This window comes from Canis lupus, chromosome 19 (assembly GCF_011100685.1).
Source record: "Canis lupus familiaris isolate Mischka breed German Shepherd chromosome 19, alternate assembly UU_Cfam_GSD_1.0, whole genome shotgun sequence".
Classification (NCBI taxonomy): Eukaryota; Metazoa; Chordata; class Mammalia; order Carnivora; family Canidae; genus Canis; species Canis lupus.
The window spans coordinates 24,082,701-24,110,142 of record NC_049240.1 but is presented as its reverse complement, the minus strand read 5'-3'; the positions used below and the strand labels follow the sequence as shown (position 1 = coordinate 24,110,142).

The 27,442-nt window shown below is 42.8% G+C and overlaps 1 protein-coding gene across 5 annotated transcripts in view; it reads right to left on the bottom strand.

The window, feature by feature from the left end:
• Nucleotides 1-5,446: 5,446 nt before the first annotated feature.
• The window catches only part of AMMECR1L (AMMECR1 like), a 32,810-nt gene continuing 10,814 nt past the window's right edge, over nt 5,447-27,442 (bottom strand). For 3 of the 5 annotated variants that reach the window (XM_038564822.1, XM_038564820.1, XM_038564825.1), the window contains 7 exons: nt 26,577-26,686; nt 18,037-18,481; nt 14,201-14,311; nt 13,780-13,894; nt 13,052-13,142; nt 10,754-10,850; nt 5,447-9,063 (listed from right to left, as the gene is read on the bottom strand). In XM_038564822.1, coding sequence (XP_038420750.1) covers nt 8,952-9,063; nt 10,754-10,850; nt 13,052-13,142; nt 13,780-13,894; nt 14,201-14,311; nt 18,037-18,443 — 933 coding nt within the window. In that variant the 5' untranslated portion in view covers nt 18,444-18,481; nt 26,577-26,686 and the 3' untranslated portion in view covers nt 5,447-8,951. Of the gene's footprint in view, nt 9,064-10,753; nt 10,851-13,051; nt 13,143-13,779; nt 13,895-14,200; nt 14,312-18,036; nt 18,482-26,576; nt 26,687-26,875; nt 27,016-27,442 lie in introns of those variants that run through there. The other 2 variants (XM_038564823.1, XM_038564824.1) reach the window with 2 other exon arrangements.

Here is a 27,442-nt window from a genome sequence, read left to right as displayed (position 1 = left end):
GAGTCCCGCGTCGGGCTCCCCGCAGGGAACCTGCTTCTCCCTCTGCCTGTGTCTCTGCCTCTGTGTGTGTCTCTTACGAAAAAATAATCTTTTTTAAAAATGAATTAAGATGTTGCCAGAGAAGAATATGTGCTTGTATTCCTTTGATTTATAAATATAATAACTTTTATAAAATTAATTTGTATATTTCCAGTAGAAATATGTTGGGTAGAATAATAGATTATATAGCATAGCCAGAGCTTATGACTGTTTCCAAGTGGTTTCCTACACAGTTCATTAGAGGCACAGGACAGAAGTCCTGACATGTCTGGAGACATGAAGCCACTTGGCGTCAGAAATGGGCCTGGAACTCAGTGTAGACCTCTCTTCCATCTGTCCATCCAGCAGGCCCTTACAGAGCACCTAATGCCTACCATGTGGTGGCTCAAGAAACACCCAACACTTGGTCTCCTGCACACACACATCAGGAGAGAAGTCAACAGGTGAAGAAGAAAGGAGAAAATGTTTCACGAGGTGGTTTGTCTACAACATTTTCATTCAGAAAACCATTATAAACATTTATGTTGAAAGCCCTGGGGTTGAAAAGATGACTCAGTCATAAATCTGTCCCTACAAGGAGATCACCAGACAGTAGTTGATGCAAGATCTGGACTTCTTTCCATAATGAAAGAAAGTGGTAAGTAGTAAGACAAAAGAAAGTCAAGGAAAATGCTATAGAAGGATCCCTAGAGAAGAAAGTCACTTCTGGTTGCGGGTAGGTGAGTCACAAGAGATCAGAGGAGTAGGGGCTGGCACTGGGACTACTCTTTAACATTTAATCAGACAGAGATGGGGGAGGAGTAATATGAAGTTAACAGGTACATAAGAGGAATATTTACTCTTTAAGGTAATTTCCTATTTCAGTTTCCTTAAACGTCATTTTCATTATATCATTCTTGGGAAATGAAGGAAATATAGTAATTATACAGAACTTATATAAACAAATGTTTGTTGTGTTATTAATATTGCTATGTCATTTTTTCAATCAAAATAACAATTTACACTTTTTGGTTTACTTCTCGAACCTCTTACGGACTGAATCACTATCTTTCCTAGACCTCGGTGTTCTGCCCTAGTATAGTATGTTTCCCAGTATGTTATGGTATGTTTCCCAGTTCTCCATACACTTAAAGTTAATGTACAGAATCTCCCAATTTAAGCTATTCTCTCATAAATTAAAAAAAAATTATTGGCACCTGCTGCTGCAAGGAAGTCTGCTGGTAAGTGCCTCCAAAGGAAGCCAACGGAATAAACATGTAACCCTCTCCCTTGTGCTATTAATACAATGTCTAGAAATACAAAGGAATGGGGTACATGGGGGTGGGAGGAGGTTGTGTGATTCTGCAAACAGCCCTTGACTATCAGGTACAAAAACTTCAAGAGGAAAAAACAAAAAAAAAAAACTTCGAGGGCTGCCCTGAAAGTCCCACTCTTAGATTCTAAAGCCCATGTGGCCTGTGGCACTGGTACAGGGCAGTGAGCCCTGTGCTGGCACTATTAGACTACCTGAAAGGCCCTCTCTTCTTGAGGTCAAGCTGGGCTGACTTCAGCGTCCACCTCTTTCAGAAAGCCTGTCTTGACTTGAAGGGCTGAGCGTAGTTATGCTGCCTCCTTTCGCATGTCCAGAGTGGCTTAGGGTTCCAAGAGGGTTTGATACTTGCCCAGTCGTCCCCACCTACATCTGGCATTGGGTAACAGTCTGGAGAGTCACAGTCATCCAGCCTCTGCAGGAGTGTATTGGGGCTTGGACAAAGCCTTCCCAGCAGGCTGTCTCAGAGGTTCACGGTCCCATCACAAAGCAGGACATATGGCTCAGAATAGTATTAGGTTGTCTGGCTCATAAATAGCAAGACCAAGACTTGAGCTCAGGCCTATCAGACTGCCAGCCTAAAGATTCCAGTGTCAGCATCCTGGGTTACTTCTTTGGTTAGGAACCAGGATAGGATCAAAGAAAGAATGGCTGTACTGGGGGTAGCAGGTGGGAGGTCAGATTGGCAGCAGGAACTTGAGTGGTTGACGATGAATTTGAGACCTCTTTCCTGTTCAGTTCTTCAAGCCCAGAGGTACAGTCTTGAAACTGGAGGGGTCATTGTTTTTCAGTTTGTTCTAGCATACAGAACTTCCTGGAATCAGAGAGTAAGGAGCAGGAAGAGATCCTAGAATCCTTGTCAGAGCTTCATTTTAGAATGAGGAAAACACGCAGAAGGGGCAGCACTTGTATTACGTTCCTCAGGACACTACTGTGATTCTTTGTATAGTAGTCATTCAAAGGCCTTCAAGGGGATCCCTGGGTGGCGCAGCGGTTTGGCGCCTGCCTTTGGCCCAGGGCGCGATCCTGGAGACCCAGGATCGAATCCCACGTCGGGCTCCCGGTGCATGGAGCCTGCTTCTCCCTCTGCCTGTGTCTCTGCCTCTCTCTCTCTCTCTCTGTGACTATCATAAATAAATAAAAATTAAAAAAAAAAACAAAAAAAAACAAAAAAAAACAAAGGCCTTCAAGTAGCTTACTGAATAGGATCTCAAGGCCAAGGTCAGATCTTTGATCTGGAAGCAGCTTTAGAGCACCTACCCCATCCCCAAAATTAGCCCCACTGATCTCTGATCAGGTGGCTTAGTGGCTTAGTTCACATGGTTAAAATAGCACATTTTAGGGCACCTGGGCAGCTCAGTCAGTTAAGCATCTGTCTTCGGCTCAGGTCATGATCCCAGGGGTCTGGGGTCGAGCCCCATGTTGGGCTCCCAGCTCAGCGGGGAGTCTGCTTCTCCCTAGCCTTCTGTGTGCCCTCTCTCTCAAATAAAATCTCTCTCTTTTTTTTTTTTTTAGATTTTATTTATTTATTCATGAGAGGCACAGAGAAAGAGAGAGAGAGAGAGAGAGGCAGAGACATAGGCAGATGGAGAAGCAGGTTCCATGCAGAGAGCCCGATGTGGGACTTGATCCTAAGACTCCAGGATCACGCCCTGAGCCGAAGGCAGACGCTCAACCACTGAGCCACCCAGGTGTCCCAAATAAAATAGTTTTTTAAAAAAGATACATAAAATTGATAAAATGGCAAATTTTAGGTTATACATATTTTACCACCACCACCATCACCACACATACACAAACCAACAAAAAACCCAATGATACGGAATTCCATGATGTTTAAGTGCAGGTTGTATTATAATATGGAACAGAGGATTCCTGGGTGGCTCAGCAGGTTTAGCACCTGCGTTGGGCCTAGGGCGTGATCCTGGAGTCCCGGGATCAAGTCCCACATCAGGCTCCCTGCATGGAGCCTGCTTCTCCTGCCTGTGTCTCTGCCTCTCTCTGTCTCTCATGAATACATAAAATTTAAAAAATATGTATAATATGGAACAGTAATTTCTGGAACCAAAATTTGTCTTTAAGAAACAGAGAATCTGGGCAGCCCGGGTGGCTCAGAGGTTTAGCGCTGCCTTCAGCCCAGGGCCTGATCCTGGAGACCTGGGATCGAGTTCCACATCAGGCTCCCTGCATGGAGTCTGCTTCTCCCTCTGCCTGTCTCTCTCTCTCTCTCTATGAATAAATAAAATCTTAAAACAAAAAAAAAAAAGAAACAGAATCTAGGGTGTCTGGGTAGCATGGTTGGTTAAGTGTCTCACTCCCGGTTTCAGCTCAGGTAGTGAGTGATCTCAGGGTTTTAAGATCGAGCCCCATGTCTGCACTTAGCACAGAGTCCACTAAGACTCTCTCCCCCTCTCCCCCTTCTCCCTGTTCTCTCTCTCAAAAATTTTCTTTAAAGATTTTATTAATGAGAGACATAGACACAGAGAGAGGCAACATAGGCAGAGGGAGAAGTAGGCTCCCTGTGGGCAGCCAGGTGTGGAACTCGATCCCAGGACCCTGGGATTAAGCCCTGAGTTAAAGGCAGATGCTCAACTACTGAGCCACCCAAGTGCCCCACAAATAAATAAATCTTTTTTTTTTTTTAAAGATTTTATTTATTCATGAGAGAGAGATTGAGAGAGAGAGAGAGAGAGAGAGAGGCACAAGAGAACCCACCCAGGGGTTCCCCCGACAAATAAATCTTTTTTTTTTTTTTAAGATTTTTATTTATTTATTCATGAGAAACACAGAGAGAGAGAGCACGTCAGAGACACAGGCAGAAGAAGGCGGCTCCATGCAGGGAGCCCGACGTGGGACTCGATCCTGATACTCCAGGATCACGCCCTGGGCCAAAGTTAGGCGCTCAACTGCTGAGCCACCTAGGCTTCCCCCAACAGATAAATCTTAAAACAACAACAACAACAAAAAACAAATACAATCCTCACACACGCCAGTGTTATCACCAATTTCTGTGTTTGAACAGTTGCTTGTAGTCTATTTCCAAATTATCTAACTCTGACAGCATGCATTCCTGCAGCCATAGGCTGAGTTCTGCTAAGGGCCTCCAAACTGGGTATCTTTGAAAAAAAAAAAAAAAAATTACATCCCTACAAATAAAGATTTAACTTTAAGACTGACAATCCCAGCACTATGTATTTGTTTGAAAAATTATTCTGGGCCAAAATAGTGAAAATCTTCAAACACATCCTTTCTGGGCCCTCCAAAATAAATGTTTCCCTTTAAGGTTAGAGCATATCAATATGTTCCAGGGTCTCTGCTTGGATTAATATTATCTTAAATTTGAGCATCCCTCCCTCATTTTTAGCTTTTTGAATAAGATTACTTTCAAAGGGAAAGCTAATTGAAACTACGAAACCTTCTTTATAGGAAAATCCAAAAATTTTTAAAGATTTATCCATGAAAAGCAGCGAGAGGGAGAGATAGACAGACACAGAGACATAGGCAGAGGGAGAAGCAGGCTCCATGCAGGGAGCCCAATGCAGGACTTGATCCTGGATCCCAGGATCACCACCTGAGCCGAAGGCAGACACTCAACCACTGAGCCACCCAGGCACCCTGGAAAACCCAAATTTTAAAGAGTTCATGAACCTACGTTCAGGAAACTTGGTTCTAAAAAAGCCAGTGGCATTGCCCCCAAAAATACAAGCGCAAATAAAAAAAGTATGTTGAGGATCATGGACACCACACAAAATACACAGGCTAAAAAGTACCATCTGGTTGGTGGTCTTCCAAAAATAAGATTGGGGGACCTGGGTGGCTCAGTTGGTTAAGTGTCTGCCTATGGTCAGGTTTAGATCATGATCCCAGGATCCTAGGATTGAGCCTTCTTCAAGGGAAGCCTGCTTCTCCCTGCCACTTTCCCCCTCCCCGTGCCCCGATTATGCACATGCTCTAACAAAAGCTTAGAAAGATTGTTAGGGGTGCCTGGCTGGCTCAGCTGGAGTATGCGACTCTTGGTATTAGGGTGGTGGGTTTGAGCCTCACATTGGGTGGAGAGATAACTGAAATAAACCTTAAAAAAAAGTCAGGACAAAGAACAATTTTTACCCATTATGATTTATTCTCTACAATACTTCGTTAAAGAGTTCAATGATTTGCACTCAGAAGTTATATAGCCAAGAGGCAACCAAGTGTAATACAAAGAATTGGTCTGAAGTCTTTGCACTGAAGGCCATACAAAGTCTCTTGCTTCAGGAAAGTAAGAATGAAAATAAACAAAACGAACACATAGCTCCCTAGGCTCCAGAATTTCAATAGAAAACAGCATCAACAGTTAGTGAAAGTGTAGGTGTTAACATATCATGGAAAATAGGTTGTGCAAATATTAAAATTAACACCCAGGACTTCTGTATAGATGATTTTTATTATAAACAATAAAATATATGTAATGTCTCAACTACAAACCTTTCATGTTGAAAGGGTCTCTAACATGAGTTGCTTTAATATTATGAAGCGAAAAAGTTTAAGAACCTCACAGTGGAAACAATCCAACACCGACAAATCCTAATGATCAAAGACATTCTCTTTTAATTAACATAAAACAAGGACAATTCATAATTACAGAGAGAATGTCCTAGCTGTGGGTATTATGAGACAAGCCAACTTTCCAGACCAAAAGGCACTCACAGCTAGGGATGAAACGAACTCCAAACCGAAGCAGCCCATGCGGGCTGGCTCCTTAACAGCAATTACCTACTGCTCAGCTAGAGCAGTGCCCCAAAACAAAGTAAACACCAAGCAGAAAACATTCTCTTCTTTTCGGACCTGCCACTCCCACCACAGGTACCAGCCACCTTCATCACTGCTTTGGTCAAGCGTGTGGAAGGCAGTTCAGTCCTAGTTCGGAGCCGTCATCTCCCTATGCAAAGCTGCCACATGGATGATCCAGACTTAGTATTTTTTCCTGAGAGCCACCTGCCACACATCTTCATGAGGTGACCGTGACCGTACACTTCCAGACCGCTTCCTGACTAGGCCCCATTCAGGACAGACACCAACACTGGCATTCCTCACGGGGCCAAATGGTTTTCCTTGGTCAACTCCTGAGTCCCCCTGACAAGGCCAGAGGGACCTGAGCATCTCCATTGCTGGACTTGTATGGGAGCATGAGGGAATGTGCAGGGAGTAAGGCTTCTTCACTCCAAAACCACTGAGCCCACTTCAGTGTGGTGCTGGGCTAACTCAGCCCAATTCTTGTGCACTGATTTTTTTCTCCCCATTTCGTGGGTTTTTAAAATTTCTGTTCACTTACTTAAATGGCAGGTATCCTACCCCACCCTCAATAAAATAAAATAAAAAACATACTATACATTGGGGAAGACAAATAGGGCAACAATTCTACAAGAAAAAAATAGGCTTGAAGAACATGGCACTGTAGTAAATGCTTGCATGACCAGTCTCACTGAGCGTGCTCAGGGGTGAAAGTTTAGCACCAATTTTTTTGCTTTTTTAATCTTTAGAAATTAAACACAACTTTTAACACAGAACATTTGAACAGTAATGAGTGTAGCCCTATGTATCAATACTGTTGTACAAATTGGAGGTGGGTGGTTTAGTCCAGAGCTGACCACCCTGACATCAATCCATGGCACCTAAGAGTAACTATCGTCACATTTGTTTGTAACAAGACATTTATTATTCTCAGCAGCAGGAAATCACGAAATAATCCCTTCATCTTCAAAAGCTTTTTTTCATTAACCTTGCAAGGGAAAAGTGGCAGGATGCGAGAAGGCAGCACGACGTAAGATGGTGTGGTGCGGCTGGACATGGGCATCCTGAGGTCAGCCCACTTCCCTTGCACATTCTGTATCCTCATGAATAACAACAGAGGATTTGCCAAGCAAATCTGCTCACCCTCATCCATTTCTTCCAAGAAATGAGCCAGCAATGCCTAGAAAGGCACGTGTGTCGTTTCTTGGATTATGTCTCTATTCCCCCTCCTCCATTCCTGGCAGAAGAAAACTAAAAAATTTCTTTTGATTTGGATATTTGCCCATTTTGGAAAGCCACACCACCACCACATAAACTTTGAAAAATAAATTAAATCAAAACAATTGTGTTCACTGGATTGACACCCAATCCGCTTCAAGAGTTCTCTAAGCATGTTGTTGAAAACCAGTGTATCACTCTCTGGGTCCTTTCTTCCAACTGGCCACCTCTTCCTGTGAATCCTTTCAGCAGTACCTCTATGACAATGTTTCCAAAGCATCTTCCAAGTCCCCAGCTTCTATGAACTCTGCCACCAAATGAGGGAAGAATAGGCAAGAGGGAGGAGAAACTTGCTGACAGCTATTTGGAATCAGCAACAATGGGGAAGGGAAATATGCCACAAGAAAGTCTGAATGACCTAGAATACAATGAACCATTTGGAACTTTGCCATGGTGGGATGAAGATTCCCAGCATGTTAGGCAAGATAAAGATTTCATCTTAATTACACAGCTTTGTTCTAAAGTCCTGGAAAGGACTGAAACAGCAATAGTCTTCCCACTTCTCCAGGCAAACTAGACAAAAGAACTTCTCTGCTTAAAGGTCCCTCGGGATGTCTGCTTGAAAAGAAAAACAACTCGGAGACCCTGGATTTTCTCCTATGATAACGTGTCCTTCTAAAGCCCAACCCAAGTGCTTGTTGGAACATCTATACCTTCTGAGAACCTAGATCCAGCTATAGGCACTGCTACCAGTAGAGGAGTGAGGTAGCCGGGTGGTAAGGAAGAGGTCTCTCCTTTCTCACTGCATGCAGCGATGATTTCAGGACCTCCTATGGGCATCCCAGTCCAGTCCTCAGCAGGCTACACCACAGAGCTCTGTTCAATACCAGGAGACTCAATGCAGGAAGAGTGCCAGAAAATCCAACTGAAAGTGGGATGAGAATTAAAACCTTCGAGGCTAATTGAGCAATGAGATCTACAACGCCATCCAAAGGGCTTCCGATCTTGATGTGGGTCTCTGTCCAGGAGCCTCAGAGGACTCATGGTGCCCACGTTTAACCCTAACATGGCGTCCGCTTATGAAGCATGGAGGTTGTGATCAACTCTTGGTACGCAATAAACTGGAAGTTTAAAAAAGGAATTTAAAACAACCTAAAAATGTTTCTTGTTGGTCTCCGTTGCCCAGACTGCCAGGGGAATACATCTACTTGATCTGGGGAGTCTGTAGGGGTGTGTGTGGGGTAAGCCTTCATGGACCACCAATTCTGGCTTCCACTGTGTGGCCACCACACAGGTGGCAAATCACCAGTGGCACCTGCATGCCAAGGGTCTTCTGAACCCACACGGTAATTCTCACTAGTCATGGAGGAGCCCCAATCCAACGGAACCCCATATTGAGGAAAGGCTGAGATAAGGCTTGGGCCCCTCAAGTTCTGTTTCATTCAGTACAACCCCTCCCTCTCAGTCAGCTGGAGGCAGACTTGGCAACGGAAGCTAGCATCATAAAATGGTGCAGTAATAGAAGTAACTGGACCAGGAAGAGGAGGCATCTGCTCCAATGATGTCATAGCCATTGGTGGCCACAGGGGGGTGGGACTGGTCATGCAGCCGTGTGTCAGGAGTAATGATTGTAGAGGGGCGGGGCATGAAGAGTGCCATTCTGGAAACAGTGCTGTCGAGAAGCAATATACTCTGCATAACTGATTGTCACCTTCTCACTTCGGTACCTGCGTAAGGAAATAGGAAAGGGTATTAGGAACCTCAAATCCTTCATCTTGTAAAGTCACTCAGCAGAGAAAACCAAAAGCTTATTCCACATTTTGAAAGAATAAAATGGAAGACCAAGAGCAATCTTACTTACAGAAAATGAAAGACAGCACAAGAAAACAATGTTGTTATTACAAATGAACAAGATGAAAAAGCACAATCACAATTCACCCCGAGAATGTATTTTCTGCACATCCCACCTTTAAACACTACTTATCATCAGGCTGCTCTTAAGCAATCTGCTACTGGGGTCTGCATGAAGAATGTCAAGGTCAAATTACACGGGTGGCAGATTGGAAGATGGCTATACCAATGCCCAGTGCAAACTGCGTATCTACTGCATAAAATGTGATAAATTTGACAGAAATGCAACCTCAATTTGTGGAAAAGCAACAAACAAGTTATTTATAACTAAAAGGGGCACAGGTACCTAATTCTGAGTCAAATTCTGATGAAGCAGGTTAAAGGATCCTGGGGCTATATAGGACGGGTCTCAATTCCCAGATGAATATGCCATATCATATCACAGGGTCATCAGAACAGAATTCATAGCACTTTGGCTTTGCTCTGGAAAGAGCCATGAGTCAGGATGCGAAGCATGGGGTGTTACAAACCTATGGAGCCTACTACAGACCACAGGAGCTGGGTGTGACAATCCTTACCCAGAGCCATCTCTTTCCCACTGTAATCACTCCTCCACTGCAAGGTGATTATTCCTGAATTTTGACAGGGAAATGGCTGTTCAAATAAATTATAATAATAATAATAATAATAATGCTTTGTATTTGAAGTTTTTTTTTTCTTTTTCTTTTTTTGGAATCCAAAGCATTTCAAAAACACTGGGTTATCTTCCAAATAGACCTGTGAGGTTAGTATGATTATTCAGTATTTTACAGATGAGGAGGCCAAAAGAGGCCCACAGAAGCCCACAGAAGCTAAACCTCTCAGTGTTTCCGATTTCAGTAGGGATGGCAAGAGAACTGACATCTACTGACCACCTATAATTATTGCCTGGCCCTGGGCTAGAAATTCTTCATACATTACCTTACCACACTCTAAAACAACCCCAAGGCATTATCATTCACTTCTTACATACAGGAAAACCACCCCACCCCTTGCCACTCCACCCTGCCCAGAGGCACAGTCAGGCAGCGGTGGTGCCGGGATTCAGACTCCCAAGTCCCTGTGCTTCTACTACAAGAGGCAGCCTCCCCCAACAAGCTGGGTGTTTCCTTCTAAGCTCTGTAAAAAGCACTGTCTTCCTATTCTGTTAACAAGGCACCTGTATCCCCTGACACATGACTGCTGGTGACTTCAACTGACCCTGGACCTCTGCACTGAGAGCCTTTGTTGCTGACCTTGGTCTGCCCTCTTATCCTCCCGACCAGTGGGTCTGGCGAAGACATCCACCACCTGATCACCGCCTAAACTCTGCTCGGGCTCTGCCATCAGCTCAGCTGCAGAGATGCCCAGGATGCTGGGAAGTCTTGCCTTTGCTGCCACTGCTTCCTCCCAGCTTAAATCTGACCCATATTTCTTTAGTTTAGGGACATTAGCAGAGAAATTTTTTTCTAGCCCTTTCCAACAAAAGTATCCTTCATCCAACCCAAACTAAATTAAAATGACAAGGAAAATGAGACAGTGGGTTACCTGGTAAGTTTGATCGTTTTTCTGAATTCACTGGTAATTGGAGCCTTAAAGCCACCTTTCCTGAGCAAGGAGTCTATTGTCTGGATCTGATCCCAGTCTGAGGAGGAGAGGCACACTGAGATCAGTGCACAATGACACAAGAGTAGGGTATGTTCTCACACAGCAAGAAAAGAGAAGCAGCCAGATCTGCTAGGGTCAAAGTGATCTCCCTAGAGCCCCTTCTGCCTCACTGATATCCAAGTAGAATCTCTGAGACATGAGACAATAACCTGACATACACCATAATGGCTGTCCCCCGGCCCTGTTCCTGTGTCTTTCCTGTCAGATGTGATCCTAGTATAATCATCTAGGAACAAACATGGTCTCAACTTAAAACTGGCCTGCGGGCCTACTACTGGTAACCAAGGCTATTCTATGAGAGGGAAGAATTCAAATTCTGCAGCCTGCATTCCTTTGTGTGGCCTTCCTTTATTTTGATCATTTCTGGGAGTCCTGTTTTCTATTACAGAGACTGATAGCAGGAAGAAAGCTATTCCTTCATGAAGGACAGAAATGGTGTTCATGTATACATTGCTGTGTTGTTCCTGCACATTTTTAACAGATAAAACCAAACACATCAGACTGAAAACCAAAAAGAAACTCCTAAATAACCTCCAATTTTTAAATTTTGCCAATCAATTTTCAAACGGCACAGATAATCTGATTATCTATATTATCACCACATCTCACTATTGGGAAATATTGATGGTGTTTCTCCTTATAAAAAAATGTTAGACTTACGGCCTCAAAGTGGCCAAAAGGCTTCCCTTTTATGCCACACCCACACTACTTTTGAAAAAGTTTAAACACAACCATGATGGAAACCAATGAAGGCAACCACTCTCCACATAATTAATTCATTGATACAGTGAACTGGATATTTCTCTCTACTCTAGGTTCACACTGTGTGTTTTACGTATTACTTTCAGAAACAGACAAGAAAGGAGGAAGGGAGGGTGAGAGGGACGAGGAGAAGAGAGAAAAGAAAGAAAACTGGGTTACATACCATAGAAACACTAAAAGGTATTCTCCTAAACATGCTTTTTTTAATTTTTTTTAAAGATCCTATTTATTTATTCATGAGAGACAGAGAGGGGGGGGGGCAGAGACACAGGAAGAGGGAGAAGAAGGCTCCATGCAGGGAGCCTGACATGGGACTCGATCCCGGGTCTCCAGGATCACGCCCTGGGCTGAAGGCGGCGCTAAACCGCTGAGCCACCGGGGCTGTCCTCCTAAACATTCTTTTAAAGAGAAAACCTACAATAGCCAAACTGTGGAAGGAGCCTCGGTATCCATCGAAAGATGAATGGATAAAGAAGATGTGGTCTATGTATACAATGGAATATTACTCAGCCATTAGAAACAACAAATACCCACCATTTGCTTCAATGTGGATGGAACTGGAGGGTATTATGCTGAGTGAAATGAGTCAATCGGAGAAGGACAAACATTATATGTTCTCATTCATTTGGTGAATATAAATAATAGTGAAAGGGAATAGAAGGGAAGGGAGAAGAAATGGGTAGGAAATATCAGAAAGGGAGACAGAACATAAAGACTCCTAACTCTGGGAGACGAACTGGGGGTGGTGGAAGGGGAGGAGGGCGGGGGGTGGGGGTGAATGGGTGACGGGCACTGAGGGGGGCACTTGACGGGATGAGCACTGGCTGTTATTCTGTATTTTGGCAAATTGAACACCAATAAAAAATTAAAAAATAAAAAAATAAAGAGAAAACCTACCCTACTCACCTCCTACCTTTACTGTCCCATTATAAAAACTTTTTAACTACCAAGTTCTTTAAAAAAAAAAAAAAATTATGTTTTGCTTTTTTCCCCAAGTATAACATTGTTTAATAATTAAAGACCAATAAAGTTCAAAATCCACTGGTATGGGCAAGTCCCCTTTACAATGAACTCCATAACATGGTCCAGTTGGTTGCTGGAACTTTGCTACAATTACCACTAGTTTTTGGGGCCAAGGAACAAAACTTTTTACTGAGAAAGTGAAATGCGGGTGTGAGTAAGGCCAAGTCTTTTTTTTTTTTTTAAGGCCAAGTCTTTACCCCTTTTCTTCCCCAGCTCTTGCATTTTGGGGGAATTTATTTCACATCCTGTAAGACTTTGATAAACAATAAGAGGAAGAAAGGCACTTATTCTTAGTTGCAGTTAGGCTGAAAGACAACACATCCCACTTTCCTGCCTTTACATGGCAACACTATGAATAGTATCCTTCATTGAAATGCCATTTGTCCAACTTACCTTGTTCCTTAGCAACCTCAGGTAAATATGTGGCTGTACGTTTGACGCCTTTTTCATTGATGAATTCAATTCGAATCCCATGGACCCCTACCTACAGAAAAAGTAACCAAATGAAGGGCATTTACTTACTCTAATGGAACTTCAAACATCCACATTTAATTGACATTTTCCCCTGACCAGCTTGATCCAAGTCTGAGAAAAGGAGAAACTACTGCTTTTCATGACTAACTCTTTCCCCTTAGGTATAGAAGCCAAAGTAACTTTAGCTTAAGGGAAGCAACACGTTTACATGTAGCCACCTCTCCCAAGTATAAAGATTCTTTCAACAGCTCATCCAATAATCTGGAGTATTCCATCTTTAATCTATTCCATTAAACAGACAACAGGGTTTTGATCTAGGCTCATAACTCCTCATAACAACTTTTACTCAAGGGCTTACCAAGAGGGATCTGGAATGCTCTCTTTATCCCCAGTATCATTTCCTATTAGACGTGGGAGAAGGCTATGGAACAGAGTGGACTGGGAAGACACGGGAAAAGAAGATTTCACGTTTTTTCCTACTTCTAGGATCACAGCACCTTTCCTGTCACCTATGTGGCCCCCAACTGCTTCCAAACTCAGCTTTCACATTCTTATACCCTCTCTCAATGAAGGAGATACATTACCATGTACTAACCCGAACCCAAATGCAACGAGAGATGCAGAGTTCCAAATGCGGCTGTTCTCACCTCCCAGTCCAGGTAATCACTGGCATCCTCAAAGTTAGTAAGGAGGGAGACAGAGCAGAAAAGTTTAGGCAGCTCCTCTCGGGTCAGGGGGGGAAATCGGCTGTCCTTAAGTGCACTGGAGGGGGACAGAAAACAAAGTGAGGCTGCTCTGGAGCCAGAAGCCAACATTACGTGCCCGAATATTTATGAATCCTGAGCTATGCAGAGAATATTGATTATCCATCAGCACTAATATGCTAAAAATAACTTGATGCTATTAATTGCCTACACAACTGATAAGTGACTCACCAGATTAAAGTCCCATACTTCCTGATTACCAAAAAGAGAACACTCAAACTTTATCACTTAGAAGAAACAAAGTCAAGCAGTTGTTTTCAATTCTAGTCAACTTATCTACAGAGTTTATGTCTGGTGTCATTACCTGGTTAACGTGTATTCCCTGAGTCCTGAATGAAGATTCATGGCTGAGAAGGTCCCGATGCAGCCACGAAGCCGCTTGTCCCGCCCTGTCTTCCATGTCACAAAGAGCGGACTACAAAAGGAAACAAAAAACATTCTCCAGCCCCAAATCAATCATGGATAAGAACAAAACTTTTGCTTTCCCCTATTCATTTCCGTTATTCCCCAAAAAGGACTGTTTTCTGAATTGTGGCTATGCGAAGGACTCTGTCTTTCTGGGAATTGTGCAGTCTGTGGATGGAAGAGAGAGAGAGAGAGAGAGAGAGAAAAGACAAGGCAGCATGAAGAAAGGCACTCTGTGTAGCCCTTCCTGTGGTCCTTGCTGATAGGTTTAATTCACTCTCAATTGTGCTACTTTCCTATTCCTCTGCCCAGCACCCAACTTCTTCTAATTTCCATGTCTTTCTCTTCTTCTTTATTCTATTTCTGGGAGTGTCCATGTTCCCCAGTTACATCCTTCATGAAGACACTGGGCCTGCATACTTTCTCCTCATTCCCCATAACCTCCCATTATTCCCATAATTATCTCTGCCCTTTGTCCTGCTCCAATGTCTCTGCAAGAAATTGTATTATTGGGATCCCTGGGTGGTGCAGCGGTTTGGCGCGGGCCTTTGGCCCAGGGCGCGATCCTGGAGACCCGGGATCTAATCCCACGTCAGGCTCCCGGTGCATGGAGCCTGCTTCTCCCTCTGCCTATGTCTCTGCCTCTCTCTCTCTCTCTCTGTGACTATCATAAATAAATAAAAATTTAAAAAAAAAAAGAAAGAAATTGTATTATTAGTAAAAGTTGCCACTTTCTGCTTCTAGACCAAAGTCATTAGATTGGTGGTAACAGACTTTTTAGAAACAGGTTATGGGGGATCCCTGGGTGGCGCAGCGGTTTAGCGCCTGCCTTTGGCCCAGGGCGCGATCCTAGAGACCTGGGATCGAATCCCACATCGGGCTCCTGGTGCATGGAGCCTGCTTCTCACCTCTGCCTGTGTCTCTGCCTCTCTCTCTCTGTCTCTGTGTGACTATCATAAATAAATAAAAATTAAAAAAAAAAAAAAAAAAACAGGTTATGGAACTGTCCCTTCATCCTGATATTTCCTCTATACTCCAATGCGGTTATTTCTTAGAGCAAAATCTAAAAAGCAACTTAAATTTTAGTTTCTTTTTTTTATTTTTTAAAGATTTTATTTATTCATGAGAGACAGAGAGAGAGAGAGGCAGAGACACAGGCAGAGGGAGAAGCAGGCTCCATGCAGGGAGCCTGACGTGGGACTCGATCCCTGGTCTCCAGAATCAGGCCCTGGACTGAAGGCGGCGCTAAACCGCTGAGCCACCTGGGCTGCCCAGCAACTTAAATTTTTAAAGCTGTTTACTTTGATTACTGTTTTAAAGCAGATCTGCTGCCTATCTTTTCCCTCCAGTAAATGCCTGAACAGCACCCAAAGTTATTGTCCCAAAACCTACTCAAAACCCCTCAAGAATTCCACTGTCTGGGCAGCCCTGGTGGCGCAGCGGTTTGGCACCGCCTGCAGCCCAGGGCGTGATCCTGGAGACCCTGGATCGAGTCCCACATCTCTGCATGGAGCCTGCTTCTCCCTCTGCCTGTGTCTCTGCCTCTCTCTCTCTCTCTGTGTCTCTATGAATGAATAAATAAAATCTTAAAAAAAAAAAAAAAATTCCACTGTCTGTAGAATGGAAATACAAGCCCCTGAATATAAGCAACAACCCTTTCCCTGTAACACTGCAGCCACCACTCACTCTTCCAAATCCACATCCTTTTTGGTGGGACAAACTTGATCTTACTTAGGATAAAGGCTTAGGATCTTCACCTGTTCAATCAGGAATTTTCTGAGCACGGTATCCCATGGCAATACTTCCTAAAAAGTTAGCACATTTTTTCTCTACAGTTTCTCTCCTCTGACACAATCACATAGGAGTAACTTCCCCTCTACTTCTGCCCACAGAAGTATGCCAAACACATTGTTTAGCTTTGTGTGTGTGATTTGCCAACTTGGCAAGTCTCCCAAAAGTGAGGATTTTTTCTTCATAACCTCTCCACTCCCTGACCAGTGGGGCTATGTGTTGCTCTAATACGGCATTAACATTTGCAGAATAAATGATCTTAGGTCAATGAAATCTCCGAAAGCATCTCTTCAGTACTTTCTTAAAGCCAGTTCAAGGGTGCCTGGCTGGCTGAGTCAGTGGAATGTGTGACTTTTGATCTAAGGGTTGTGAGCTCCAACCCTGAGTTGGGTATGGAAACTACTTAAATCTTGGGCAGCCCGGGTGGCTCAGCGGTTTAGCACCACCTTCAGCCCAGGGTGTGATCCTGGAGACCCGGGATTAAGTTCCGTGTCAGGCTCCCTTCATGGAGCCTGCCTCTCCCTCTCTCTGTGTCTCTCATGAATAAATAAATAAAATCTTAAAAAAAAAAAAAAATCTTAAAAAAAAAAAAAACCAAAACAATAGCTAAACTATGGAGAGAGCCCACACATGTCCACTAACTGATGAATGATAAAGATGATATAGTGTGTACACACACACACACACCCCCCGGAATATTAGCCATAAAAAAGAATGAAACCTTGCCATTTGCAATGACACAGATGGAGCCAGAGTGTATTAACCTAAGTGAAGTTGGTCAGAGAAAGACAAAATACCATATAATCTCACTCATATGTGGAATTTAAGAAAGACAACAGATGAACATATGGGAAGGAGGAGGGAAATAAGCCCTAAAAGACTCTTAACCATAGAGAACAAACTAAGGGATAATAAAGGGAGTTAGGTGTGGGAATGGGTTAAATGGGTCATGAATATTAAGGAGGGCACTTGTAAGGCACCTGGGTGGTTCAGTTGGCTAAGCAACCAACTCCTTGGTTTTGGCGGGTGGGGGGGGGGTGGGGGTTGGCTTGGGAGTTTCCCTGTGTCCTTCTCTCTCCCTGTGCCCCTCCCCAAGCTCACATACTCTAAAATAAATAAATAAATCTTAAAGAAGGGGGGGCATTTGTGATATTGAGCAATGGGATTGTATATGTGATGAATCACTGAATTCTACTCCAGAAACCAATACTGCACTGTATGTTAAGTACCTAAAGTTTAAATTAAATTAAAAAAAAAAAAAAAAAAAAAAAAAAAGCCAGATCAGAGTTGCTTTCAATTCTGAAGAGGAAGAAAACTCTGTCATGGATTTCTTCACTCTACACATAAACTTATTTAAGTCACTGACACCTTCAGAGAGCTTAGGACAAATGATAGAGTCTTGAACTAAACACAGTACAGCAGAATCTGACATTCTTGGTGGGGTGGGTGGAAGAAGCCATGGGGGAACTGATGGAACAAAGGAAGGGATCCTTGTTGAGACCATCACAGCTCCCATTATAAGTGCTTCTACTCTCAACCTGGCCCCCAAAAATTTCCAATTCATTTGGACTTCAACACCTGGACCACAATGATGTGATCTGTGGCTTCTCCACTGGAAAGGTTAAGTCACCTATTCTCCACCATATAAATCAACAAACCAAATGAAGAACCAAGAAAGAAACCCTAATTTCTAAAACGTTAGCTTAAAAACAAGCCAATACTTCAAGTGTAACCTAGACCTCTTCTATTACTCAATCCAGATACTGTTCTCGATACTGTCTGGACATTTCTCATCATCCTATTCTCATTACTCTCTGCCCAAACGATGCTAAAGCTCTTTGTAAGTGGCAGCCCCCCCCACCCCCACCCTTCTCAAGAGAGAGAACCCAAGAAAGACGTCACTATGTCTTCTCACTGTCCCCTGCACCTGATGGATTTACTCACTAGGGGTCATTGGTGAATCTAGGAAGTCGTGGCTGTGGGAAGCCATAGAGGTGACAGTAGAGGACGTCAAAGCAGTAGCAGCACATCTCTGCAGTCACCACCAGATTCTTGGTGGTGTTGGCAGTTCCATTGGGCCGGGGAAGAGGGCTCAGCGCTCCCGATGCGGGATTCATTCGTGTAATGGGAGAATTTCCAGGTCCCAGAGTTAAGTCTGACACATTCTCCCGACCACTGCTGCCATCCACATGCTGGTGGTTTTGAAGAGGTCCTGAACTAGAGCCGGGGACAGTTGTGGACTGGTTCCCGTGACTGTGCGTTCCACTTCCAGATAACTTAGGCTTCTTGACCCCACAACAGCCTGCTGCCAACTTGGGCTCAAGTGGAGGAACACAACGTCTTTTTCCCATCCTGATTCAGTGCTCGAGGTCTGGAATGCTGCAGAACCCTGACCAAAAAGAAAATAGTTAAGCATTAATTCAAAACGTTAGAATGAAAAAACAAAAATCAAAAAGACTCTACTGGAGAGTTATCAAATTCTTTCTCGTTCAGGTTACCAGGTCACAAAGGGTTGCAGACCAGTATGACTGGAAGAGACCCTAAGCTCCAGACCAGGGACTCCTAACCTTTTCCTAAAGAACCACTTCTCATTTCCCATAAAGCCTTATGATCATCACAGAGGCAGGCAATGAACAGCCCCTCTTGCATAGGACTCCCCAGTGCAGAAAGGAAGGGTGGGGCAGCAGTCATTGTGGATCTGCATGAGGACATTTCAAGACTAAAAGATAGCACTGGACCTGTCAGACTCTTCATCAATTGCCTTCTCTACCTTTTAGGGGCTCCAAATTAGACCACCATATTTTCAGAGTCCCAAAGGAAATTTCATGCTTTTCCTTGTTAACCATATCCTTTCCTCATTTTACTCATCACCAGCCTATATACATGTGACTTTAGACCTGAGTGAATACAAAAAGCAGTTAGCTGCCCATTCTGAAAAGAACTTACCTTCCAACACAAGGGTCCCACCTTTCTACCCTCATAGCTTGCATTCTCCAATACCTTGCTCATTTTTTTTCCCTTTAATTTCAACTCCCTTTTTAAAGATTTTATTTATTTACTCATGAGAGACACACAGAGAGAGGCAGAGACATAGGCAGAGGGAGAAGCAGGCTCCATGCAGGGAGCCAGATGTGGGACTTGATCCTGGGACTCGGGATCACGCCCTGAGCCAAAGGCAGACAATCAACCCCTGAGCCACCCAGGCATCCCTCAAAACTCCAATTCAAAAAAAGTTACAACCTAGTAGGAACCTTTATTCACACAAATGACCCAAGCTTCACAGGCCTTTTGTGAGGTAGCCATTTCCACCCTGTCACAGCAAGGCAGATGCATGCAATGCCACTCAGCTTAACAAAGCGTGGCAGTGGATATGCCAGGAAACCAGAACACCCCATCTGATGATGTGAATGGAAGGAAGGAATTTTTTTTCTTAAACAGCCTGAGGTAAAAATGGACAGTTATAACACAGCCAAGATTAATCTTTTTTCTGATTCAATAGAATCAGGAAAATAGATACTAGTTATTTCTTTTCTTTCTTTCTTTCTTTTTTTTTTTTAGATTTTATTTATTCATGAGAGAGAGAGAGGTGCAGAGACATAGGCAGAGGGAGAAGCAAGCTCCATGCAGGGAGCCTGATGTGGGACTGGATCCCAAGGACTCCAGGATCACACCCTGAGCCCAAGGCAGACGCTTAACCACTGAACCACCCAGGTGTCCCAATCCTAGCTATTTCAAAGTCATTAATACCAAAATTTATAACATTCTGTTGATTCGAAAAAAGCATACTTAAATCTCCCTGTGATTAGGACAAATAATTGCCTTTTTAAAAAAAACATAATTTGCCTTTTTTTTAAAAAAGATTTTATTTATTTAAGAGAGACTGAACACCAGAGAGACAGAGCAAGCACAAGTGGAGGGCAGAGGGAGAGGGAGAAGCAGGCTTCCTGCTCAGCAGAGAGCCTGACGTGGGGCTAGATCCCAAGACCCTGGGATCAGAACCTGAGCCAAATAACCGACTAAGCCACCCAGGCACCCCCATAATTTGCCTTTTTGTGCACAGCTCTATAATACAATATTTTGGTTGTAAATTCTAAAACCTTTCTAAATCAAATTAGTTATTTACATACTCTTTTGCAAAACTATTATTTCTACACAAACAAGCTGTCACTCTAGGCTGAATGAGATACAAAAATTTCAAAGTATTTTTTTTTAAAGGTTTTATTTATTCATGAGAGACAGAGAGAGAAGCAGAGGCAGAGGCAGAAGCAGGTTCCATGCAGGAAGCCCAATGTGGGACTCGATCCCACAACTCTGGGATCACACCCTGAGCCAAAGGCAGACACTCAAGTGCTGAGCCACCCAGGGGTCCCAAAATTTTCAAGTATTATTTATGTTCTTGATATATGCTGATCTATAACAAAATACACATTTTTGTACTTAGGGCAATTCTTAGTGAGACGAACGTTGCTCGTACACTTTTTTTTTTTTTTAAAGATTTTATTTATTTATTCATGAGAGACACAGAGCGAGAGAGGCAGAGACACAGGCAGAGAGAGAGAAGCAGGCTTCCTGCAGGGAGCCTGATGTGGGACTCGATCCCAGAACTCCAGGATCATACCCTGGGCTGAAAGCAGGTGCTCAGTGGCTGAGCCAGGCATCACTGTTTGTACACTTCAATGTCTGTCTTGACACAGGTTTCTTTTTGAGAAAGCCTTAAGTACTTAATATAATTAACATCCTCCCCCCCAATTTGTTTCTGACTGTGGACTTATGTTTCTTGCTTAGACTGTCAAAAAAAGAATAGTATCTTGGTTAAAAATGCTGCCTCCAGAGCCAAATGGCCTGGACTCAAATTCTGATTCCTCAGGGATCAAACTCTCCATGACTTAGTTTCCTTAGTATGGGAATAACAATACTACTTGTCTCATGGGGTTTTAGAATTCAATTAGTTTAATGTGCATAAAGTGCTTGAAATAGTGCCCAGCACGTAGTAGGTGGCAATATATTTAGCTGCTCTTATCATTTGGATTATTAGACTGCCCCAATCGGGTGGACATTTCTAGAGGGCCACGACTCCACTAAGCACTCAGCACTTATGGCAATGCTTGCTCTGAACAGGTGCTCTTTAAACATTACACTGAATCTTCAAAACCGTTCAGCAAGGCAGGTGATGTTACTATCATTTTACAGAGGAGGAACTTTGGGCTTAATAAGAGAACCTGCTCAAAATCAGACTGCCACTAAGTGGGCCAAAGTCTATCTGTTAGACTCCAAGGCCTGGGTCTTTCTACCAAGCCACGAAAAAGAATGAGGTCTGCCAATAATCTAATAATCCATTGGATTCAGTCATTTCCTAAGGGCATGTTAAAAAAAAATTACATTCAAGGGTATACTAAAAACTAATCTAATAGTTCACAGAATCTTACCAATATAAATGGAGCAGGAGGGGCACCTGGCTGGTTCAACTGCAAGAGCATGTGACTCTTGATCTCAGGATTGTGAGTTCAAGCCCCACGCTGGGTATAGAGATTACCAATAAATTAATAAGTGAAAACAAAATGGCCTAAAAAAAACGACCTAAGCCCAAAGCCAACATCTCCAGCCATGACCTGAAAACTTTCAGTACTCCTGTCACCATCATTTGAGTCCACAGATGTCACTGGCCTCTAGACTTTCTACCTTGTGCATAACTGTGTGCAGGGGGCTTAAGACACATGTTGTTGAATGAAGCAGAAGGACTACCTTGAGGGAGAGCTGGAGTGTTAACAGGGTCTCCAGAAAGCCCCAAAGTTCAAAGCAGCAGAGATAAAACAGATAAAAAAAAAAAAAAAAAAGAAATGTTACCTCACTCTTATTACCCCAAAGCACCTGAAGGAAAAGCTAAATGTCATGAGATGGTGGTGATGGAGGTGTTCCTTAGCAGGTATCATCAGCTACCTGACTGCTGAAACACCCTACAATGGAGCAATAGAAAGAACTTTCAAACCATGCCAAGGTATTTTACTTTCAACCAGGCAGGTGAAGATTTTGCCCGTGCACCACACCAAGTGCCGACCTGCAGTGGAGCATGATCACAAGGGATACCAAGTGCTTACATTTAACAATTCCCCACACCCTCTTAAACTACTATTTGAAATCAATAGAACCAACTCAAATCTTGTGGCTCCTCAGGCCCAAGCATTTCTCTGGAGGCCACTAAGCAAACAATTCAATTGCTATTCTCAATTAGTGACCAAAGGCAGAGTTAGATACTTCTTGCATCAAAAGTCTATTACAAGGTATTTCGTCAAAAATTTGTTCTCTAAATTTATATCTATAAAAAAATTCAAAGATAAGATAGAATAGTATAATGGACCCAAGAACCAGTTTTTTTGTTTGTTTGTTTGTTTTTTAAAGGTTTTATTTATTTATTCATGAGAGACACGGAGAGAGAGGCAGAGACACAGGCAGAGGGAGAAGCAGGCTCCATGCAGGGAGCCCCATGTGGGACTCGATCCCAGGACTCCGGGATCACACCCTGGGCCGAAGGCAGGTGCTAAACTGCTGAGCCACCCAGGAATCCCCTCAAGGGCCATTTTTAATTTGCAAGAGAGCAAGAGTGAGCAGGCAATTGGGGGAGGAGCAGAGGGAGAGGGACAAGCAGACTCTGTGCTTAGCATGGAGCCTGACTTGAGGCTCGATCCCAGGACCCTGAGATCATGACTCCAGCTGAAATCAAGAGTCAGACACTTAACTCACTAGCTACCCAGGCACCTCTAAGGGACCACTTTAAAAGCCAGCAGCACCGGAATCCCTGGGTGGCGCAGCGGTTTAGCGCCTGCCTTTGGCCCAGGGCGCGATCCTGGAGACCTAGGATCGAATCCCATATCGGCTCCTGGTGCATGGAGCCTGCTTCTCTCTCTGCCTATGTCTCCGCCTCTCTCTCTCTCTCTCTGTGACTATCATAAATAAATAAAAATTAAAAATAAATAAATAAAAGCCAGCAGCACCAATCTCATTTTCCTACTGCCTATCTACTTTAGACAATCAATGAGAATGAACAAGTTAAAGCTGGATTTCTACCAGATGGAGACAATACCCGTAATTCCCCAAAAAGCTGGAAAAGCAATAGGAATCATGGTTTTACCACTCCCTTCAAGACCTCTTAACCTAAACGGTGTCAAATGTAGTATGTTTCACTGGTGAAAAAGTCACCACACCCTTTACCTGACATATTACAGTTAAGGGGTCCTGACCTTTATTAGGGTCCTCAACAAAAGAAGGTAACTCTTCTTCCCTCTGTGGGGAAGCTGAATAGTGCTGTTGCTTTGGGCTGGATGAATTTCCAAGCCACCTCAATTCCAGCCAGCGCTGAACACATCATTACCTTTAGCCTCAGAGGCTGGGTGACATTTGTTTTCTTTCACAGCACTTAACACAGTGCCCTGCATAGAGTATACATACCAACAATCTTATCTACAGATCTCCTAGTAATTTCACAGAAGTTTGTCTTTTCTTTTTTTTTTATTTTTTTTTAAAGATTTTATTTATTTATTTATTCATGATAATCACAGAAAGAGAGAGAGAGAGAGAGAGAGAGAGGCAGCGACACAGGCAGAGGGAGAAGCAGGCTCCATGCAGGGAGCCCGATGTGGGATTCGATCCCAGGTCTCCAGGATCGCGCCCTGGGCCAAAGGCAGGCGCCAAACCGCTGCGCCACCCAGGGATCCCGAAGTTTGTCTTTTCTATAAAAAGAATGCTCATGGCACAAACTAAGCTTTATATCATTAGTTCTACTGTTGAGATGCTGAATGTGGGGCGTGTTAGAAGCTGAAGACAACTGAATTACAAGTATATGCTTTTAGCAACAATGTCAACTCTATTGAGCCCAAACCAAAGAACCGTTTAATTCATTGCTAAATAGATTAGCTAATGTGGCCAATTCATTCTAAAAATTAGATCAAATATCCCTTAAATTAACTTCTTGGGGGATCCCTGGGTGGCTCAGCGGTTTAGAGCTTGCCTTTGGCCCAGGGCGTGATCCTGGAGTCCCTGGATCGAGTCCCACATCAGGCTCCCTGTATGGAGCCTGCTTCCCCCTCTGCCTGTGTCTCTGCCTCTCTCTCTGTGTGTCTCTTGTGAATAAATAAATAAAATCTTTAAAAAAAATTAAATTCTTCATTTGATTTATGCTTGTAGCTCTTTTCATTGCTAAAACCAGTCACTGGCCAGTCCTGGACTAAGCCTCGGGTGATATTTAACTTTACGCTGACTGAAGGCTTTCCCTTAACCAGCCAGGCTTTCCCTTAACTGGCCATACCTAGCTTCTAAATAGCACTTGACAAGTTTTTTTCTTTCTTTCCTTCTTTCTTTTTTTTTTTTTTTGAATGATGGAGCGCTTTAGGAGACACCCACTGGAATATTATTTTCCTGGAAAGTAATTCATTATTTCAGGAGTTAATGCATATGATAGCTCATAAACTCCTGATGTTTATAAAGAAGCTGTTGAGACTGGTAATTGAGGGGAGGATGTGAAGACACCCTGATGGATCTGGCTGGCTGGGCAGGATGGCCTTCCTCCCTTGCTAAGGGTCCCTTTCATGCTCCTTAAATTCACTGCCATCTTCACAGAGCAGCTCCCATCATCAGAGGACAGAGCCTAGGCTTTTGGATTACAGTCTAGGCTCAAATTCTAACTCTGACTTATACTGGCTATGCAAACTCGGGCAGGTTGTCACATCTCTGTGGATTTAGGCTCCCAATACCACAGAGAGTTATCTGTGACCATCAATGAGTAACATGTGAAAAGCATCTAGCATTCTTTGGCATATAACTATTATTTATTAAAATGCCTGCCATTATTAATACTACCACTATGATAGGGTACATTATAAAAATAACATGGGTTAGGATTCTTACAAAATCTAGAAAAATAAATGCCCTCATAATAAAATTCTATTAAGAACTACCTTGTAGTCTAAAAGATGACATGAAATTATAACTCTAATGACCTTGCTGCTTTTCCTCTTTGCAGAGCAATTGCTTCTAATAAATCATCCACTGTTCTGTTCACTGTGAGATGCCAGAAAATATAAAGAATGAATACTGGTCTGAGAGTTCTCTACACTTTTATTCTACCAGAGTCCTCTTCAACTTACAGACGTACACTAAAAAGAGATGAAACTTGCTAAATATGCTATTATTGTAGAAGTCTTAATTTATATTAAGTACTAATGGAACCTCTCTGTCAAAGTAGTTAGGTTTCAAACAATAACCAGATTTTAAAAAGCCTGCAGATGAAAAAAACAAAATTTAGATTGACCTCTTGAAGACAAGCCTCAAAATAGCTTATTGGGGAGCATGAACTTATAACAAATAGATCTGGGAGGTAGAAAAGAGGCAAAGAAAAAAGGAATTTCCACTTTTCTTGTTATTATGTAGTATCCAGATGTCTGTTCAAATCAAGCTTTATATAGAAGGAATGGGTTGTTGTTCCCTTCAGGAGAGAAAGTTGAACTGAAATTCAATTTAATAATTATGTCGTATGAGTAGGGAAATGGCACCTGAACTGTAGTTCTGGCCTACTTATGTAACCATTCCAAGAAATAGATGAAAAACCTACATTCTGGTAATCATTTCAAATAATCACTTTTATATTTTTGAAACCTCAATATACACACAAAACATATATACATATCCAAACAAAATACACTTGATCTTAGGTGGAGAAGCAGTCCCCACAAAATACAAATCTACCTACATAACTGCTTTTAAAATTTACAAAAATGCACAGAACTATGTATTTTAATTTCAACTTAGCTTAAAGAAAAACATAGGAGCCAAATGTTTTGTTTTTAGATCCCCTCCCTTTACTATGCGATCTATGGCAAAGTGCCAGATCTTTCTGGGCCTTGGTTCTTTCTTTTGTAAAACGAAAATATTTGTCCCTACCTCCTTCACAGAGGGATTATAAGGCTCCCAATAGAATGTGAAGCACTGTGAAAAACATCTTTTAAGTGTTAGCATACCACAATTAATAAACTCAAGGGGATGCACAGTAATAAAAGTTTTTCTAGAAAATAATATCATCATAGAAGATTTAGGGCAAAATGTTCCAAAAATCTCTGAAGAGACCCAATAACTGACCTTCATCAGAAACTGAATTAACCTGAGAGTTTTCATCTTTGGCTGTCTTAAAAATGAGTAATTTGGGGGAAGGGGTGGGAGCCAGACTGTTATGTACTGAAAGCATACAGGATAAGTGTAATACTACACCACTATGTAGGTCACTTTGATGGGATCATTAAAAATAAACTTGTTTTTATGTATTTAAATTATTTTAAGAGAGCAAGTAGAAGGAAATTCATGAATACTAGAACCCTCTCAAGGAAGTAGAAAAATACAAGTGAAGAAGTAATCCTATATCCTAATGCCCTAGCCCAAAGCTAAAACCAATAACAGCAACAAATTCTAAACATTCTAAATATGTCCAAGATAATACTCACTGAAAGCAGATAGTTTGTATTGCCAGGGGAACAGCTATAATAGAGGAGGGGAACTATTTTGTCTCTGAAATGAGCCTTCTTCCTTCCGATTCCATTCCTTCTTCCTGTACCTAAGATAGAAATGCAGGTGCAGTGAATGAACAAAATCAAGGCAGTCCAGAAGATAGGGTTTTTGAAAAATTACAACTCATAGGGCAATTTCTAGAAAAAAACAAAAGCTAGGAACAAGCTCTCCCTACTTCCAAACATTTCAAAATCTAAATATAAGGTAGCAATGGCAGTCTTGTGCACTGAATCACCTCATCCTTGGTGTCATCACCAAGAAGGGAGGACGCGGAGGATCAAAGGTTTTATTGAACCTGAATAGGAGACACACAGGATAACTTCTTCCACCACTAATTTAGATCAAAACTTGCTCTCAGGCCGAGATATACCATCTCAAGGCCCTCCACTGGTTTCAGAATACAAACATATTCTCAAATCCTCTGCAAAGATGGTGTTGAAGAACTACTGGACAGCGTGCCAGGGTCCTGAGGACAGGCCATCTTGTCACCCCAGGTGGAGATGGTAATTGTTGGTGAGAGTTATTCATCTTCACTATTAGTAGTGCATAAATCTCTTCAACAACTCTCCCCACACCCCAGCCCCAGTATTAGAGAATCAAGCTATTCCCAAAGATGTAAACAGGAGACTCCAAGCCCCACCCACACTATCCAAGGAGAGGGCAGTGAAAGAGGATAGGCCCGGAGGGATAAGGGTGAGGGAGTGTGGCAAAGTGAGGAGTTCAGATCAGGACAGCGAAGGGAGGAGGGCGAGGGATGAAGGGCAAAATCCACAGCCCGGGAAGGAGAGTTTAAGGTGGAGGG